At 49.6% G+C, this 18,498-nt stretch overlaps 1 protein-coding gene across 1 annotated transcript in view; it reads left to right on the top strand.

Annotated features, from left to right (window-relative positions):
• The window catches only part of agbl2 (AGBL carboxypeptidase 2), a 95,951-nt gene that overhangs the window by 60,465 nt on the left and 16,988 nt on the right, over positions 1 to 18,498 (top strand). The window contains exons 6-7 of the mRNA XM_078549588.1: positions 6,067 to 6,226; positions 10,974 to 11,100. Of these exons, the coding sequence (XP_078405714.1) occupies positions 6,067 to 6,226; positions 10,974 to 11,100 (287 nt within the window). The remainder of the gene's footprint in view (positions 1 to 6,066; positions 6,227 to 10,973; positions 11,101 to 18,498) is intronic.

Genomic DNA, 18,498 nt, shown 5'->3' on the forward strand with positions numbered 1-18,498 from the left:
GTAGAGCGAGTGTCAGCTCCCAGAGTAATTCCCACACCAGGAACATGGTCCAGAGGTGAGTGTCAGCTCCCAGAGTAACTCCCACACCAGGAACATGGTGCAGAGGTGAGTGTCAGCTCCCAGAGTAACTCCCACACCAGGAACATGGTGCAGAGGTGAGTGTTAGTTCCCAGAGTAACTCCACACCAGGAACATGGTGCAGAGCGAGTGTCAGCTCCCAGAGTAACTCCCACACCAGGAACGTGGTGCAGAGGTGAGTGTTAGTTCCCAGAGTAACTCCCATACCAGGAACATGGTGCAGAGGCGAGTGTCACCTCCCAGAGTAACTCCCATACCAGGAACATGGTGCAGAGGTGCGTGTTAGTTCCCAGAGTAACTCCCACACCAGGAACTTCGTGCAAAGGTGAGTGTTAGCTCCCAGAGTAACTCCCACACCTGGAACATGGTGCAAAGGTGAATGTTAGCTCTCAGAGTAACTCCCACACCAGGAACATGGTGCAGAGCGAGTGTCAGCTCCCAGAGTAACTCCCACACCAGGAACGTGGTGCAGAGCGAGTGTCAGCTCCCAGAGTAATTCCCACACCAGGAACATGGTGCAGAGGTGTGTGTCAGCTCCCAGAGTAACTCCCACACCAGGAACATGGTGCAGAGCGAGTGTCAGCTCCCAGAGTAACTCCCACACCAGAAACATGGTGCAGAGGTGTGTGTCAGCTCCCAGAGTAACTCCCACACCAGGAACATGGTGCAGAGCGAGTGTCAGCTCCCAGAGTAACTCCCACAGCAGGAACATGGTGCAGAGGTGAGTGTCAGCTCCCAGAGTAACTCCCACACCAGGGACATGGTGCACAGGTGAGTGTTAGTTCCCAGAGTAACTCCCACACCAGGAACATGGTGCAGAGCGAGTGTCACCTCCCAGAGTAACTCCCACACCAGGAACATGGTGCAGAGGTGAGTGTTTTAATCCCAGGGTAACTCCCACACCGGGAACATGGTGCAGAGCGAGTGTCAGCTCCCAGAGTAACTCCCACACCAGGAACATGGTGGAGAGCGAGGGTCAGCTCCCAGAGTATCTCCCACACCAGGAATATGGTGCAGAGGTGAGTGTTTTAATCCCAGAGTAACTCCCACACCAGGAACATGGTGCAGAGGTGAGTGTTAGTTCCCAGAATCACTCCCACACCAGGAACATGGTGCAGAGGTGAGTGTTAGCTCCCAGAGTAACTCCCACACCAGGAACGTGGTGCAGAGCGAGTGTCAACTCCCAGAGTAACTCCCACACCAGGAACATGGTGCAGAGGTGAGTGTCAGCTCCCAGAGTAACTCCCACACCAGGAACATGGTGCAGAGCGAGTGTCACCTCGCAGAGTAACCCCCACACCAGGAACATGGTGCAGAGCGAGCGTCAGCTCCCAGAGTAACTCCCACACCAGGAACATGGTGCAGAACGAGTGTCAGCTCCCAGAGTAACTCCCACACCAGGAACATGGTGCAGAGCGAGTATCACCTCCCAGAGTAACTCCCACACCAGGAACATGGTGCAGAGGTGAGTGTTAGTTCCCAGAATAACTCCCACACCAGGAACTTCGTGCAGAGGCGAGTGTTAGCTCCCAGAGTAACTCCCACACCAGGAACATGGTGCAGAGGCGAGTGTTAGCTCTTTGAGTAACTCCCACACCAGGGACATGGTGGAGAGCGAGTGTCAGCTCCCAGAGTAACTCCCACACCAGGAACATGGTGCAGAGGCGAGTGTCAGCTCCCAGAGTAACTCCCACACCAGGAACTTCGTGCAGAGGTGAGTGTTAGTTCCCAGAATCACTCCCACACCAGAAACATGGTGCAGAGGTGAATGTTAGCTCTTTGAGTAACTCCCACACCAGGGACATGGTGGAGAGCGAGTGTCAGCTCCCAGAGTAACTCCCACACCAGGAACATGGTGCAGAGCGAGTGTCACCTCCCCGAGTAACTCCCACACCAGAAACATGGTGCAGAGGTGAGTGTCAGCTCCCAGAATAACTCCCACACCAGGAACATGGTGCAGAGGTGAGTGTTAGCTCCCAGAGTAACTCCCACACCAGGAACATGGTGCAGAGCGAGTGTCAGCTCCCAGAGTAACTCCCACACCAGGAACATGGTGCAGAGCGAGTGTCAGCTCCCAGAGTAACTCCCACACCAGGAACATGGTGGAGAGCGAGGGTCACCTCCCAGAGTAACTCCCACAGCAGGAACATGGTGCAGAGGTGAGTGTTTTAATCCCAGGGTAATTCCCACACCAGGAACATGGTGCAGAGGTGTGTGTCAGCTCCCAGAGTAACTCCCACACCAGGAACATGGTGCAGAGCGAGTATCACCTCCCAGAGTAACTCCCACACCAGAAACATGGTGCAGAGGTGAGTGTTAGTTCCCAGAATAACTCCCACACCAGGAACTTCGTGCAGAGGCGAGTGTTAGCTCCCAGAGTAACTCCCACACCAGGAACATGGTGCAGAGGCGAGTGTCAGCTCCCAGAGTAACTCCCACACCAGGAACTTCGTGCAGAGGTGAGTGTTAGTTCCCAGAATCACTCCCACACCAGAAACATGGTGCAGAGGTGAATGTTAGCTCTTTGAGTAACTCCCACACCAGGGACATGGTGGAGAGCGAGTGTCAGCTCCCAGAGTAACTCCCACACCAGGAACATGGTGCAGAGGCGAGTGTCAGCTCCCAGAGTAACTCCCACACCAGGAACTTCGTGCAGAGGTGAGTGTTAGTTCCCAGAATCACTCCCACACCAGAAACATGGTGCAGAGGTGAATGTTAGCTCTTTGAGTAACTCCCACACCAGGGACATGGTGGAGAGCGAGTGTCAGCTCCCAGAGTAACTCCCACACCAGGAACATGGTGGAGAGCGAGTGTCAGCTCCCAGAGTAACTGCCACACCAGGAACATGGTGCAGAGGTGAGTGTCAGCTCCCAGAGTAACTCCCACACCTGGAACATGGTGCAGAGCGAGTGTCAGCTCCCAGAGTAACTCCCACACCTGGAACATGGTGCAGAGCGAGTGTCAGCTCCCAGAGTAACTCCCACACCAGGAACATGGTGCAGAGCGAGTGTCAGCTCCCAGAATAACTCCCACACCAGGAACATGGTGCAGAGCGAGTGTCAGCTCACAGAGTAACTCCCACACCAGGAACATGGTGCAGAGGTGAGTGTCAGCTCACAGAGTAACTCCCACACCAGGAACATGGTGCAGAGGTGAGCAATTTCCCAATTTTAATGGTAAGAGACTGAATGAAGAGAGAAGAGACTGGGCAATCTGAAACCAGGCAAACCCTCCCTCTATTGCTCACTGATGGATACTACATGTTGTAGCCCCTGGGCAGTTCAAACCGTCAGAACTGTTAGGAGCTTGTGGGGATAGCACAGGGAAGAGTGGGAGAAGTGAATGGAGGTAGCAGTAAATGGTGGTCGGAGTGAATGAAGAGAGGGAGGAGTGAATGGGGGAGGATGGATTCAATGTGGAGGCGGCAGAGTGAATGGGGAGAGGGAGGAGTGAATGGGGAGAGGGAGGAGAGAATGGAGAGAGGAATGAATGCATGGGCAGAGGGAGGAGCAAATGGGGAGATGGGGGAGCAAATGGGGAGAGGGGGGAGTGAATGGGGAGAGGGGGGAGCGAATGGGGAATGGAGAGAATGGAGGGAGGGGGAGCGAATGGGGAGAGGAGAAGCGAATGGGGAATGGAGAGAGGGGGAGAGGGGGGAGCGAATGGGGAATGGAGAGACGGAGGAGAGAATGGAGAGATGGAGGAGACAATGGAGAGAGGGAGGTAATATGGCACAGCCGATGGTAAATGCTGACCTGCCCAAATCCCAAAGGGAAGCTTGAAATAACTGCCACAACTGTTTTGCAATTGATACAAATTTCAAGATGCGTGCCTTGAATAGTAATAAGACCACTGAGCCTTCTAGGTTTCTTGCAAAACTAAATTAAATCTTTATTAATAGAAGAAATGATTTTAAGTACACACATAGATCTACAAAAATACTACAATGATAACTTCTAAATCCCAGCTATACTTTTGTTAAAGCAACAGTAAGACATATATATTTTAAAAGACCCAGGCAAAGCAACACAAGACCCTGAACGGTCAAATTCAAAGTGAGTTTTCTTAACTTCAGTTCTTTGTAGACAGCAGCTTGAAGCTTAGATGCTGGAGGCTTTTCACACTTGTTTTAGATCTTAAAATGCCTATCCTTACACACAGCCTTCACTCCTTTACACATATTTTCCCATTTGAATGCAAACTCCCATTGTTTCACTATGTCTTTGGACTTTACCTTTCTGATAATAAAAATCTCTCAGAGCACCAATTTTACCAGTAATCTTTGGCGAAAATAAACACACTATTTCTTAACGCCTTCTGGCTAGGTGTAATATTTCACCCTGCTCTTTGAAATCAATCTAGCCTGGTTTATTTAAAAATGCAAATATTCCCTTTACATCTATGTTTACCTACTTAACATTTCAAACCTAGCTTATCTGCTGTTACATCAAAGCCTCCAAACCAGCTGCGTTTAATTCAATTAAGTCGCACACACACACCGCCATAGACCCATAGATAGACCCATAGACACAAACCCCACTATTACTATACTTTTTAATAAATTCGAATAACATTGTCAAAATTATTATATCTTCCCGACAGGAGGAATGAATGAGGAGAGGGAGGAGAGAATGGATAGAAAGAGGACTGAATGGAGAGAGGAAGAGGACATAATGGAGAGAGGGAGAGGAGAATTTGGGGAGAAGGAGGAGGGGAGGGGGAGAAGGAGGAGGGGAGGGGGAGGAGGACGGGATGAGGAGGGAGGGGATGGGGATGGGGAGGAGGAGGGGATGGAGAGGAGGGGATGGGGAGGAGGAGGACAGTTGGTGCAGTGAACAGAGAGGTGGAGGAGTGAGGGCAGAGAGAGGGGGAAGGGAGATGGGGTGAAGGGAGAGAGCGGGAGGGGTGAGCAGAGAGAGGTGCAGGAGTCAGGGTGGAGAGGGGAAGGGGTACGCGGGGAGATGGCGGAGTGTGCAGGGAGAGGGCGGAGTGCGCGGGGAGAGGGCGGAGTGCGCGGGGAGAGGGCGGAGTGCATGGGGAGAGAGCGGAGTGAATGGAGGTTGGGAGGAGTGAACGGAGGGTGAGAAGAGAGAGGGTGGAGTGAATGGAGAGAGGGAGGAGAGTTGGTGGAGTGATTGGAGGGAGGGAGGAGTGAAAGGAGAGATTGAGGAGCGAGCAAAGGGAGGGCGGAAAACCGGGGAGAGGGCGGAGCACACGGGGAGAGGGTGGAGTAAACGGAGAGAGGGAGGTGAGCATGAAGAGAGGGAGGAGAGCATAGAGAGAGGGAAGAGAGTTGGAGTAGTGGTTGGAGGGAGGGAGGTCTGAATGGACGGAAGGAGAAGTGAATGAGGAGTGCATGTAGAGGGAAAGAGGTTGAATGGAGAGAGTGAGGACTGAATCGAGAGACGGAAGAGTGTTTGGAGGGGGGGAGGAGTGACCGGGGAGAGGGCAAGCAACTGGGGAGAAGGCAGGTGAAATGTGGTTGGGGTGAATGGTCAGGGGGTGAATGGGGTCGGGAGGGGGTGAATGAGGTCGGGAGGGGGTGAATGGGGTTGGTGGATGTGTGGAGCTGGGAGGAGGTGAATGGGGCCGGAAGGAGGTGAATGGGGTCGGGAGGAGGTGAATGTGGATGGGAGGAGGTGAATGGGGCCAGGTGGGGGTGAATGTGGATGGGAGGAGGTGAATGGGGTCGGGTGAGGGGTGAATGGAGTCAAGTAAGGGGTGAATGGGTTCGAGTAGGGGGTGAATGGGGTCGGGTGGGGGGTGAATGGGGTCGGGTGGGGGATGAATGGGGTCGGGTGGGGGTGAATGGGGTCGGGAGGGGGTGAGTGGGGTCGAGTGGGGGTGAATGGGGCCGGGTGGGAGTGAATGGGGCCCGGAGGAGGTGAATGGGGTTGGGTGGGGGGCGGTCAATGGGGTTGGAAGGAGGTGAATGGGGTCGGGGTGGTAGGTAACTGCTGAGCTGAGTGTCAGTTGTTGACCCTGCAGGTTAATGGAGGAGCGAGAGGTGCTGATTTACTGTGACTTCCATGGACACAGCAGGAAGAACAATGTGTTCATGTATGGCTGTCACAATAAAGAGACGTCATCACAGAGATTCTGGGAGAGGGTCTTCCCACTCATGATGAGTAAGAACGCAGCTGACAAGGTACTAGTGGGTGAGGAGTGATCGGGGTGGAGGGCAATGGGTGTGAATGGGAGTGTGGGTGGGGTTAGGGGGAGCAGGTGGGGGCTATGTGAGCAGGGGTGGGGGGGCATGGGTGGGCAAGTGGTGGTGTAGGTGGGGTCCTGGGTGTGGGTGGTCTTTACCGCGGGTTTGGGGTGTGCTGGGGCTGGAGGTGGGAGTGTGGTCTGTGCTGGAGGTTGTGTTGGGATGGGGGTGCAGGGCGAGTGGGGCTGCACAGGATCAGTGAGGTGAGTTCAGTATGCATGGGTGGGATGCTGGATGAGGGGAGGGTGCAGAGCGAGGTATGGATGGGGTATGGGATGAGTAAGGGGTACGGAATGAGGAGGGTTTAGAGTGAGTGGGTGGTAGGCTGGGTGGGTCAGGATGTGTGGGGTGAGAGGGCGGTGGGTGGTGGTTGGTGGGTGGGGGTGTACAGGGTGAGTGGGTGGTGGGTGGGGGTGTACGGGGTGAGTGAGTGGTAGGTGGGGGCTATTTTGTGAGTGGTTGGTGGGTGAGGGTGTTTGGGTGGTGGGGTGAGCGGGTGCTGGGTGGCAGCATATTGGGTGGGGGTGTCAGTGGGTGCTGGGTGGGGCATATTGGGTGACGGGGTGAGTGGATGCTGGGTAGGGTGCATTGGGTGATGGGGTGAGCGGGTGCTGGGTGCGGTGTATTGGGTGACGGGGTGAGCGGGTGCTGAGTGGTGTGTATTGGGTGAGGGGTTGAGCGGATGCTGGGTGAGGTGTATTGGGTGATGGGGTGAGCGGGTGATGGGGTGAGTGGGTGCTGGTGTGGTGTATTGGGTGGTGCGGTGAGCGGGTGCTGGGTGGGATGTATTGGGTGATGTGAACGGGTGCTGGATGGGTTTATTGGGTGAGGGGGTGAGTGGGTGCTAGGTAGGGCGTATTGGGTGATGGGGTGAGCGGGTGCTGGGTGCGTTGTATTGGGTAATGGGGTGAGCGGGTGCTGGGTGGGGTGTATTGGGTGGTGGGGTGAGTGGATGCTGGGTGGGGTGTATTGGGTGGTGGGAATAAGCAGGTGCTGGGTGCGGTGTATTGGGTAATGGGGGTGTGCGGGTGCTGGGTGGGGTGTATTGGGTGGTGGGAGTAAGCGGGTGCTGGGTGGGGTGTATTGGGTGACGGGGTGAGCGGGTGCTGGGTGCGGTGTATTGGGTAATGGGGGTGAGCGGGTGCTGGGTGCAGTGTATTGGGTAATGGGGGTGTGCGGGTGCTGGGTGGGGTGTATTGGGTGGTGGGAGTAAGCGGGTGCTGGCTGGGTGGGGTGTATAGGGTTGTGCGGTGAGCGGGTGCTGCTGGGCTGAGTGTCCAGTTATTACTGTGTGTGTGCTAATTGAGGAGGATACTCTCATTGAGAGTGATGGATGGATAGAGGTTGGTTGTAGCTATGAGTTTTCACTCTGAGCACGGTGACACTGAGAATGTGCACTGGCCTCGGGAAAATGAAAATATACCCCTTCTCCCATCAAACTCCTGAACGCCCCAGCTGCCTGCTCACTCAGGACAGGCCCATCATTACTCTGATAGTCTGCCGCTTGTGGCCATTCCTCCTACTGACTGGCGATAGCACACTGGTTTTACTTTGTATGAAGTAGGTCATTGACTTTTTTCTGGGGGGGAGGGAGAATGCACGAAATAGGAGCAGAAGTAGGCCATTCGGCCCCTCGAGCCAGCTCAACCATTCAATAAGATCATGGCTAATCTGTTTGTGTTTCAAATTCCACATTTGCCATCTACCCCCATTAACCTTTGATTCCCTTGCCTAAAAAGAATTTATCTACCTCTGTCTTAAAAATATTCAATGACCCGCCTCCACCGCCTTCTGAGGCAGAGAGTTCCAAAGTCACACAACCCTCTGAGAGAAAAATTTTCTCCTTTTCTCTGTCCTAAAAGGGTGTCCCCTAATTTTAAAACGGTGCCCCCTTGTTCTGGACTCACCCACAAGAGGAAACATCCTTTTGACATCCACCTTGTCAAGGCCGTTCAGGATCTTACATAGTGTCGCAGATGCATCTGTCCATGACAGTATCGGTAGGGGTGATCACTGCAAAGCCATTGTGGAGACGAAGTCCCACCTTCACAATGAGGATACCCTCCATTGTGATAGAAACAAAAAAAACTACTGCGGATGCTGGAAATCCAAAACAAAAACAGAATTACCTGGAAAAACTCAGCAGGTCTGGCAGCATCGGCGTAGAAGAGTTGACATTTCGGGGTCATAAGGACTCGAAACGTCAACTCTTTTCTTCTCCGCCGATGCTGCCAGACCTGCTGAGTTTTTCCAGGTAATTCTGTTTTTGTTTTGGACCCTCCATCATGTTGTGTGGCACTACCACCGTGCTAAATGGGATAGATTTCGAACAGATCAAGCAACTCAAGCCTGGGGAACCATGAGGCGCTGTCGGCCATCAGCAGCAGAGTTGTACTCAAACACAATCTGTAATCTCATGGCCCGGCATATCCCCCAGTCTACCATTACCATCAAGCCAGGGGATCAACACTGGTTCACTAAAGAGTGCAGGAGGGCATGCCAGGAGCAGCATCAGGCATACCTAAAAATGAGGTGTTAACCTGGTGAAGCTACAACACAGGGCTACTTGTGTGCCAAACAACATAAGCAGCAAGTGATAGACAGAGCTAAGCGATTCCACAACCAATGGATCAGATCTAAGCTCTGCATTCCTGCCACATCCAGTCATGAATGGTGGTGGACAATTAAACAACTCACTGGAGGAGGAGGCGCCACAAATATCCCCATCCTCAATGATGGAGGAGCCCAGCACATCAGTGTAAAAGATAAGGCTGAAGCATTTGCTACAATCTTCAGCCAGAAGTGCCAATTGGATGATCCATTTCAGCCTCCACCGGAGGTCCCCAGCATCACAGATGCCAGTCTTCAGCCAATTCGATTTACTCCATGTGATATCAAGAAACAGCTGAAGGCACTGGATACTGCAAAGGCTATGGGCCCTGACAATATTCTGACAATAGTACTGAGGTCTTGTGGTCCAGACCTTGCCACGCCCCCCTAGCCAAGCTGTTCCAATACAGCTACAACACTGACAACTACCTGGCAATGTGGAAAATTGCCCAGGTACGCCCTGTACATAGAAAGCAGGACAAATCCAACCCGGACAATTACCGCCCAGTCTGCTCACAATCATCAGTAAAGTGATGGAAGGGGTCATCAACAGTGCTATCAAGCAGCACTTGCTTAGCAATAACCTGCTCACTGATGCCCAGTTGGGTTCTGTCAGGGCCACTCAGCTCCTGACCTCATTACAGCCTTGGTTCAAACATGGACAAAAGAGCTGAACTCCTGAGGTGAGGTGAGATTGACTGCCCTTGACATCAAAGCCGCATTTGACCGAGTGTGGCATCAATGAGCCCTTGCAAAAGTGGACTCAATAGGGATCGGGGGAAAACTCTCCACTGGTTGGAGTCATACCTAGCACACAGGAAGATGGTTGTGGTTGTTGGAGGTCAGTCTTCTCAGCTCCAGGACATCACTGCAGGAGCTCCTCAGGGCAGTGTCCTCGACCCAACCATCTTCAGCTGCTTCATCAATGACCTTCCTTCCACCATAAGGTCAGAAGTGGGAATATTCGCTGATGATTGCACAATGTTCACGCCTTTCGTGACTCCTCAGATACTGAAGCAGTCCATGTCCAAATGCAGAAAGACCTGGACAATATCCAGGCTTGGGCTGGCAAATGGCAAGTAACATTCATACCACACAAGCGCCAGACAATGACCACCTCCAACAAGAGAGAATCTAACCATCGTCTCTTGACATTCAATGGCATTACCATCATTGAATCGCCCACAATCAACATCCTGGGGGTTACCATTGACCAGAAACTGAACTGGACTAGCCATATAAACACTGTGGCTACAAGAGCAGGTCAAAGGCCAGGAATCCTGCAGTGAGTAACTCACCTCCTGACTCCCCAAAGCCCATCCATCATCTACAAGGCACACGTCAGGAGTGTAATGGAATATCTCCACTTGCCTGGATGAGTGCAGCTCCAACAACACTCAAGAAGCTTGACACCTCCAGAACAAAGCAGTTCATTTAATTGGCACCCCTTCCACAAACATTCATTCTCTCCACCACCGACGCACAGTAGCAGCAGTGTGTACCATCCACAAGATGAACTACAGGAATTCACCAAGGCCCCTTAGACAGCACCTTCCAAATCCATGACCACTATCATCCAGAAGGACAAGGGCAGCAGACACATGGGAACACCATCACCTGGAAGTTCCCCTCCAAGTCACCCACCATCCTGACTTGGAAATATGTCGCTGTTCCTTCACTGTCACTGGGTCAAAATGGTGGAACTCCCTCCCTAACAGCACTGTGGGTGTACCTACACCACATGGACTGCAGCGGTTCAAGAAGGCAGCTCACCACCACCTTCTCAAGGGCAACTAGGGATGGGCAATAAATGCTGGCCCAGCCAGCGAAGCCCACATCCTGTAAATGAATTTTTAAAAACTTGAATCAAGTCACCCGTCACTTCTAAACTCCAGTGAAAACAAGCCCAGTCTGTCCAACCTTTCCTCATAAGACCAACCTGCTCATTCCAGGTATCAATCTAGTAAACCTCCTCTGAACCACCTCCAAACTTTTATGTAAATATCTGAAATGCAGCAGCAGCAGGAGGAGTTGTGAAGTGAATGATCTGATCGCTAACTCCTGTTCATGATAGTTCTCTTACCAGAGCTGCAAGTTCAAGGTTCAAAGGGGAAAAGAGGGCACAGGTCGAATTGTGATGTGGAAGCTGGGAATTACTCACAGTTATACCATGGAAACGACCTTTGCAGGATCCACCCTGGGTAAGTGGGCAATCCTCATTCATTCGCATCTTGTTCAGCAGGGAAGGCTGGTACCACTTGTTGTGTGCCCTGCGTACAGAATTAGAACAACCACAACCTGTATTTATATGGTGCCTTTCATGTAAGGAACCTCACAAGGTGCTGCACAGGAGTATTATCAAACAAAAAACTGACACTGAAACATGTAAGGAGATGACTAAATGCTTGGTCAAATAAGTCAGTTTTAATAAGCATCTTAATGGAAGGGAGAGACAGCAGTTTCAAAGGAGAATTCTTGAAATTGGGTCTTGGTAACTGAAGGAACAGCCACCATTGGTGGAGCAATTTTCATGGGCACACATTGCTTCTGTTTTTCCCAATGTAATTGTAAAAGATTTCCTGTTGGTTGTGTTAATCTTGCAGGTTTCTTTTTGTGTTCCCTCTCTGTGTTGCTCTCACTGTCTGTTTTGTCATCCGTTGCTGTTGCCCTTTAAGAGTTTCGCTTTATATTAAATTATTTTTTGAACATCTCCCACTGATCATCCGTCATTTCACCCATGAAGAGATTTGTGCCGTTTACTCTGGACAGCCTCTGCCTCACTCCATTGAATCAGTTTTACCTAAATCTTGAATCTTAGCTGTTTGGTATTTTTTCTTTCAAATATTACATTGGACTCGATCATGTTTTGATCATTGTTCCAGAAATGTCCACCCATTGTTAGGCTCACAATTAAACCTGATTCATTACTCTTTACTAAATCTGCTATATCGTGTACACTTGTTGGTTCCAGGACATATTAACGCAGAAATCTATCCTAAACACACTCAAGATATTCACTACTTTTCTGAGACGTCTGCTTATCTTAATCTACATGAGAGTTAAAATCCCCCATTAAACCACACTGCCTTTACTACATGCTTTTCTAATCTCTGCATTTACACAATCTACTACTTCACTGTTTCAAACAGTAGCCTATACGCAACTCCCATGACAGTCTTAAACCCTTTTCTATTTCTTAATTTTACCCATAAAGTCTCCACTGCCTGCTTACTTCTCACTATCTCCTCTCCTACCGTTGAAGCGATTTCATCCTTAAAGACTAAGTTGAAACCTCCCCTCTACAATTTCCCCATCCTTTCAATAGGCCTTATAATTTCAGTTATAACCCGTGCACACAGGCAGCCTCAGTGCGATGGTCACTCTCCAGAGGTGGGACGGATGTGGAGTTGGTATCCTCCAAAAGCGACAGAGCAGACATTTTCAGGTACGGCACTGCTCTCCCCAATTTTGAGAAGAGGAAGAGAAGCAACCCTAAACACAGCCTGCCCTTTGCACCTGCCAGGTCACCACACCTGGCTGGACACCAAGTGAAACATAAACAAACATCATATAATGAAACAACTCCGACCTAGACAGCAAACAATTGGTCTCCTTACTGAACATTTATCCATCAAAATGATGGGTGAATCCACCAGCATAACCTGGTGGATTTAATTCCTCGTCCTGATCATCTTGCAGTCATGCTTCAGTGTGGCATCAAGGAGCCCTAGCAAAACTGGAGTCAGTGGGGGAATCAGGGGAAAACTCTTCGCTGGTTGGAGTCATACCTACCACACAGGAAGATGGTTCTGGTTGTTGGAGGTCAGTCTTCTCAGCTCCAGGACATCACTGCAAACGTTCCTTAGAGTAGTGTCCTAGGCCCAACCATCTTCAGCTGCTTCATCAATGACCTTCCTTCCATCATAAGGTCAGAAGTAGGGATGTTCGCTGATGATTGCACAATGTTCAGCACCATTTGCGACTCCTCAGATACTGAAGCAGTCCATGTCCAAATGCAGAAAGACCTGGACAATATCCAGGCTTGGGCTGACAAGTGGCGAGTAACACTCATGCCACACAAGTGTCAGGCAATGATCATCTCCAACAGGAGAGAATCCAACCATCACCCCTTGATATTCAATGGCATTACCATCACTGAATCCCCTACTATCAACAACCTGGGGGTTACCATTGACCAGAAACTGAACTGGATTAGCCACATAAACACTGTGGCTACAAAAGCAGGTCAGAGGCTAGGAATCCTGCGGCGAGTAACTCATCTCCTGACTCCCCAATCACTTCCCACCATCTACAAGGCACAAGTCAGGAGTGTGATGGAATACTCTCCATTTGCCTGGATGAGCGCAGCTCCCACACACTCAAGAAGCTCGACACCATCCAGGACAAAGCAGCCCGTAGATTGGCACCACATTCACTCTCTCCACCACCGACGCACAGTAGCAGCAGTGTGTACCATCTACAAGGTGCGCTGCAGGAACTCACCAAGACTCCTTTGACAGCACCTTCCAAACCTACAACCGCTAACATCTAGAAGGACAAGGGCAGCAGACACATGGGAACACCACCACCTGGAAATTTCTCTCCAAGTCACACACCATCCTGACTTGGAAATATATCGCCATTCCTTCAGTGTCACTGGGACAAACTCCTGGAACTCCCTTCCTAACAGCACTGTGGGTGTGCCTACCCCACATGGACTGCAGCGGTTCAAGAAGGCAGCTCACCACCACCTTCTCAAGGGCAAATAGGGATGAGCAATAAATGCTGGCCCAGCCAGCGAGGACCACGTCCCATGAATGAATAAAAAAAATGTAATGACTACCATGTCATATGCTCCAAGTTGAATTCGTGCCTGAAATTCATTCAATTGGTTCCGTGTAACCTGTGTGTTTGTATAAAGAACGTTATTTTAGGTCACGTACCCTACCCTGTCTGTGTGCGCTGTTCTTTTACACACAGGTTTCCTATTTCTCTCTCCTGGTTTAGTTACTTTATATCGTCTAGCCTTCTCTTTACCTGGTTTGTCTAAAGCACAATTTCTGACTGTTTCTCTACTCTCCTCCCTGTTTATTTGTGACCCGTTATCTAGACTACCTTTTCCACCTGAGCACCCCCCCCCACTCTCTTTACTGCTTGAAAGCCCTTGTGACTGCCCTATTTATCCAATCCACTAACAGCCTGGTCCCAATGGTACAGTTCCTCCCTGTCCCAATATAGGTGCCAGTGTCCCATGGAATGGATCCCCTCCTTCTCACATCACCCCTTCAGCCATGTGTTCACCTCCCTGATCTGTTTATCCCTAGGCTAATTTACATGTGGTTCAGGTAGCAATCTAGGGACTACAACCCTTGAAGTCCTGTCCTATAGTTTAACTCCTTGTTCCTGGTAATCTCGAAACAGAACCTCTTGTCTATTCTTCCCTATGCTGTTGGTCCCAACATGAATCACGATAACCGGATCCTCCCCCTCCCACTCCAATATCCTTTTAAGCTGGTTCCACATGTCTCTCATCCTGGCACCAGGCAGATAACAAACTATGTGGCACTCTCGATTTTGCTTACAAAGGACACTATCCATCCCCTAAATATTGAATCCCCTACAACTTACACGTTACACTTGCCCTCCTCCTCCCTCTTTGCACAGCCTCCTGCTCCAACATTCTGGATGTCCTTCCAACAGTCTTTATCCTTCTCCTCACCGGTACCTGTGGGATAGGATCAGTTTCTGTGGATCCTCATTCTCTATCTTGCCGGTCACACCAACCCCGTTCTGAACCTTTACCTCTCTACGAGGTGTGAGCGAAGTCTGGAGCAAACTGTCCAGATATTTCTACCCCTCCCTTATGTGTCAGAGTGTTTCCAACTCACACTCGAGCTCAGTGACTCTGAACCAGAGGGATCTGAGACGGAGACATCTACAGATGTGTTCACTCAGGACAATCTCACTCTCCGTAAACCCCCACATAATACAGCCCAGACACACACCCTGCTCTCATATCTCTTCATCTAGATCATTTAAATATATTAATTCTTTTTTCTGCACACTAACTTACATGAAGTAGCGAAACGTTTTTAAAAGTTTTGAATGCCTCTATTTATTAGACTATTTAAACTTACCAGATATAAACATAATATTTTATCCCTTTGAGTTTGGCTTGAGCCTGTGTATTAGCCTCAGCTTTACTGCACTGCTTCCTACCCCGCTTTTAAATGCTTCGCTCTCCCTATCTGTGATTGGCTGCTCTGCCCAGTGGGCTGGAGAAGATTACCGGGATGGGGAGGGCCGAGACCAGGGAGGAGTTTGAAAATAAGCATGGGAATTTTAAAATTGAAGCATTGTTGACCCAGGGGCCAATTTAAGTCTGTGAGCACAGGAATGACAGGTGAACAGGGCTTGGAATGAGTTAGAACATGATCAGCAGAATTTGGAGGATCTCCAGCTTATGGTGAGTACAAGCCAGTCAAGTCTAGGTGTAACAAGGGCATGCAGCAGGGTTTTAGCAGGAGATGAGGTGAGGCAGGGGCGAAGTCAGGCGATACTACGGAGGTGCGAGGAGGCAATCTCAGTGAAGGTGTGGACATGTAGTCAGAAGCTCACCATGGGCTCAAACATGACGGGTTTAGTGTCAAACAGTTGCCAGGGAGAGGGATATGGTCACTGACCAGGGGAATGGAGTTGTTTGCAGCAGACAAGAACATATGAATTAGGAGCAGAATTAGGCCATTCGGCCCCTTGAGCCTGCTCTGCCATTCAATAAGATCATGGCTGATTTGATTGTGACCTTAACTCCACTTTCCTGTCTGTCTCCCATAACCCTCAATTCCCTAGTAGACCAAAAATCTGTCTAACTCAGCCTTGAATATATCCAATGACCCAGCCTCCACTGCTGTCTGAGGAAGAGAATTCTAAAGACTGTTGACTTTCTGAGAGAAGAAATTCCTCCTCATCTCCATCTTCAATGGGAAACCCCTTATTTTTAAATTGTGTCCCCTAGTTCTAGTCGGTCCCAGCATCCTCTCAGCATCAACCCTATCATCTCCCCTTAGAATCTTATCCTCTCATTCTTCTAAACTCCAATGGATACAGGCCCAGCCTGCCCAACCTTTCATCTTAAGGCAACCCCCTCATCCCAGCAATCAGTTGAGTGAACCTTCTCTGAACTGCTTCTACTGCAGTTATATCCTTTCTTAAGTAAGGAGACCAAAATGTACACAGTACTCCAGATGTTGTCTAACTACAACCCTGTGCAACTGCATCCCTACTTTAAACTTGATTCCCCTTGCAATATATGACAATATTCCATTTGTCTTCCTAATCACCAGTTTTTGTGATTCATCTACCAGGACACCCAGATCCCTCTGTACCGTAGAGTATGGCAATCTCCCTGCATTCAATCAGTACACTGCTTTTCTATTCTTCCAACTAAAATGGACAAGTTCACATTTTCCCACAATTATACTCCATCTGTCAAATTTTTGCCCAATCACTTAAGCTATCTAAATCCTTCCTTATGTCCTCTTGACACTTACTTTCCTACCTACCTTAATGTCATTAGCAAATTTTGCTCCCATACATTTGGTCTCTTCATCCAAGTCATTGATATAAATTATAAATAGTTGAGGGCCCAGCACTGATCCCTGTGACACTCTCCTGGTTACAGCTTACCAACCTGAAAAAGACTCATTTATCCCTGCTCCCTGTTAGCTAACCAATCCTCTATCCAGGTCGTCCCTAGCGGGGTGCAGGGCCTGGGGCTGATCACACTGTGTAACATTTTTATACAGGTTTCCTCTGATGTCTGGGCCCCTGAGCGTGTGTGTGAAAAGGAACACCAGCAGCGTCCCAGCTCCTGAGCACTCGGTTACCAGCACCTTCTGCACTATTGACTGTGGTAACCATGTTGCACATAAAACTACACCTTGCTTCCAAGGCTGAATGTTATTGTTGGCTCTCCTTTTGTTCAGGAGAAATCCGTGATCTCTGTGGCATTCCGTTAGAACATTTTTACTAACACACCCCACACCCCAACTGGAGAAAACTTTAAAGCCGGAATTTTCCAGCCCCTCACACTGGCGGGATCTTCCGGTCCCGTTGGAGTGAACGGAGATTTCAAAAGCTCGCTGACCCCACCGTGGGTGAAGCTGGAAAATTCCAGCCTGAATGTCAGAGTGAGGACATTCACTGCATTCCACATTCCACTTAAAAATACAGACAACAATGCAATAATAATTCAACTTTTTAAAAAAGAATTACAGTCCATCTTCCAATGTTAGATGCGAATGCGTACTGGAAGAAAAATAAAATAAGAAACAAAGGGTTTAAATTGCCTGGGACTGAGAATGAACACAACATGTGATTGACTTACCCTACAGGTCAGATGCTATGAGCTATTTGCCTGCTTTAAAGACGTTCACTAATTCAGAATAGTATTACATCTGGGACCGTAATGTCCGTGCGGGGGGCCGCCCAAAGCATGGGGCCCATGGTGGTCGCCCCGATTTCCCGTACACTAGGGACAGCTCTGCCTCTATCCATGATAATATGTTACCCTCTACACCATGAGCTCTTATATTGTGTAGTAACCTTTGATGTGGCACCTGGTCAAATGCCTTTTAGAAATCTAAGTACAGCACATTCACAGGTTCCTCTTTATCTACCTTGCTTGTTACTTCCTCAAGGACTGTGATGAATTAGTCAAACATGATTTCACTTTCACGAAATGCCTGATTGCATTAGGGTTTTCTAAATGTCCCGTTCTTACCTCCTCCATAATGGATTCTAGCATTTTCCCTAGCTCAGGCATTAGACTAACTGCCCTGTAGTTTCCTGCTTTCTGTCTCCTTTCTTGAATAATGGTAATACATTAGCGATTTTGGCCCGTTCCAGAATCGAGGGAATTTTGGAAGATTATAACCAATGCATCTACTATCTCTGCAGCCATTTCTTTTAAGACTCTAGGATGCAGGCCGTCTGTTCCTGGGGACTGTCAGCTTTTAGGTCTAATCGTTTTCCCAGTATCTTTTCCCTAGTGATGGTGATTGTTTTAAGTTCCTCCCTCCTATTCACCTCTTGATTTTCGAGTATCTGAGGGCTGTTTTTTGTGTTGCCTACAGTGAAGACAGACACACTGGCAATAGTACTGAAAACCTGTGGTCCGGAATTTACCGCACCCCTAGCCAAGCTGTTCCAGTACAGCTACAACACTGACATCTACCTGGCTATGTGGAAAATTGCCCAGGTATGTCCTGTACACAGAAAGCAGGACAAATCCAACCCGGCCAATTACCGCCCCATCAGTCTACTCTCGATCATCAGTAAAGTAATGGAAGGGGTCATCAACAGTGCTATCAAGCAGCACTTGCTTAGCAATAACCTGCTCACTGACTGTCAGTTTGGGTTACACCAGGGCCACTCAGCTCCTGACCTCATTACAGCCTTGGTTCAAACATGGACAAAAGAGCTGAACTCCCGATGTGAGGTGAGAGTGACTGCCCTTGACATCAAGGCAGCATTTGATCAAGTGTGGCATCAAGGGCCCCCAACAAAACTAGAGTCAATGGGAATCAGAGGGGAAACTC

This window comes from Cetorhinus maximus, chromosome 9 (genome assembly GCF_964194155.1).
Source record: "Cetorhinus maximus chromosome 9, sCetMax3.hap1.1, whole genome shotgun sequence".
Classification (NCBI taxonomy): Eukaryota; Metazoa; Chordata; class Chondrichthyes; order Lamniformes; family Cetorhinidae; genus Cetorhinus; species Cetorhinus maximus.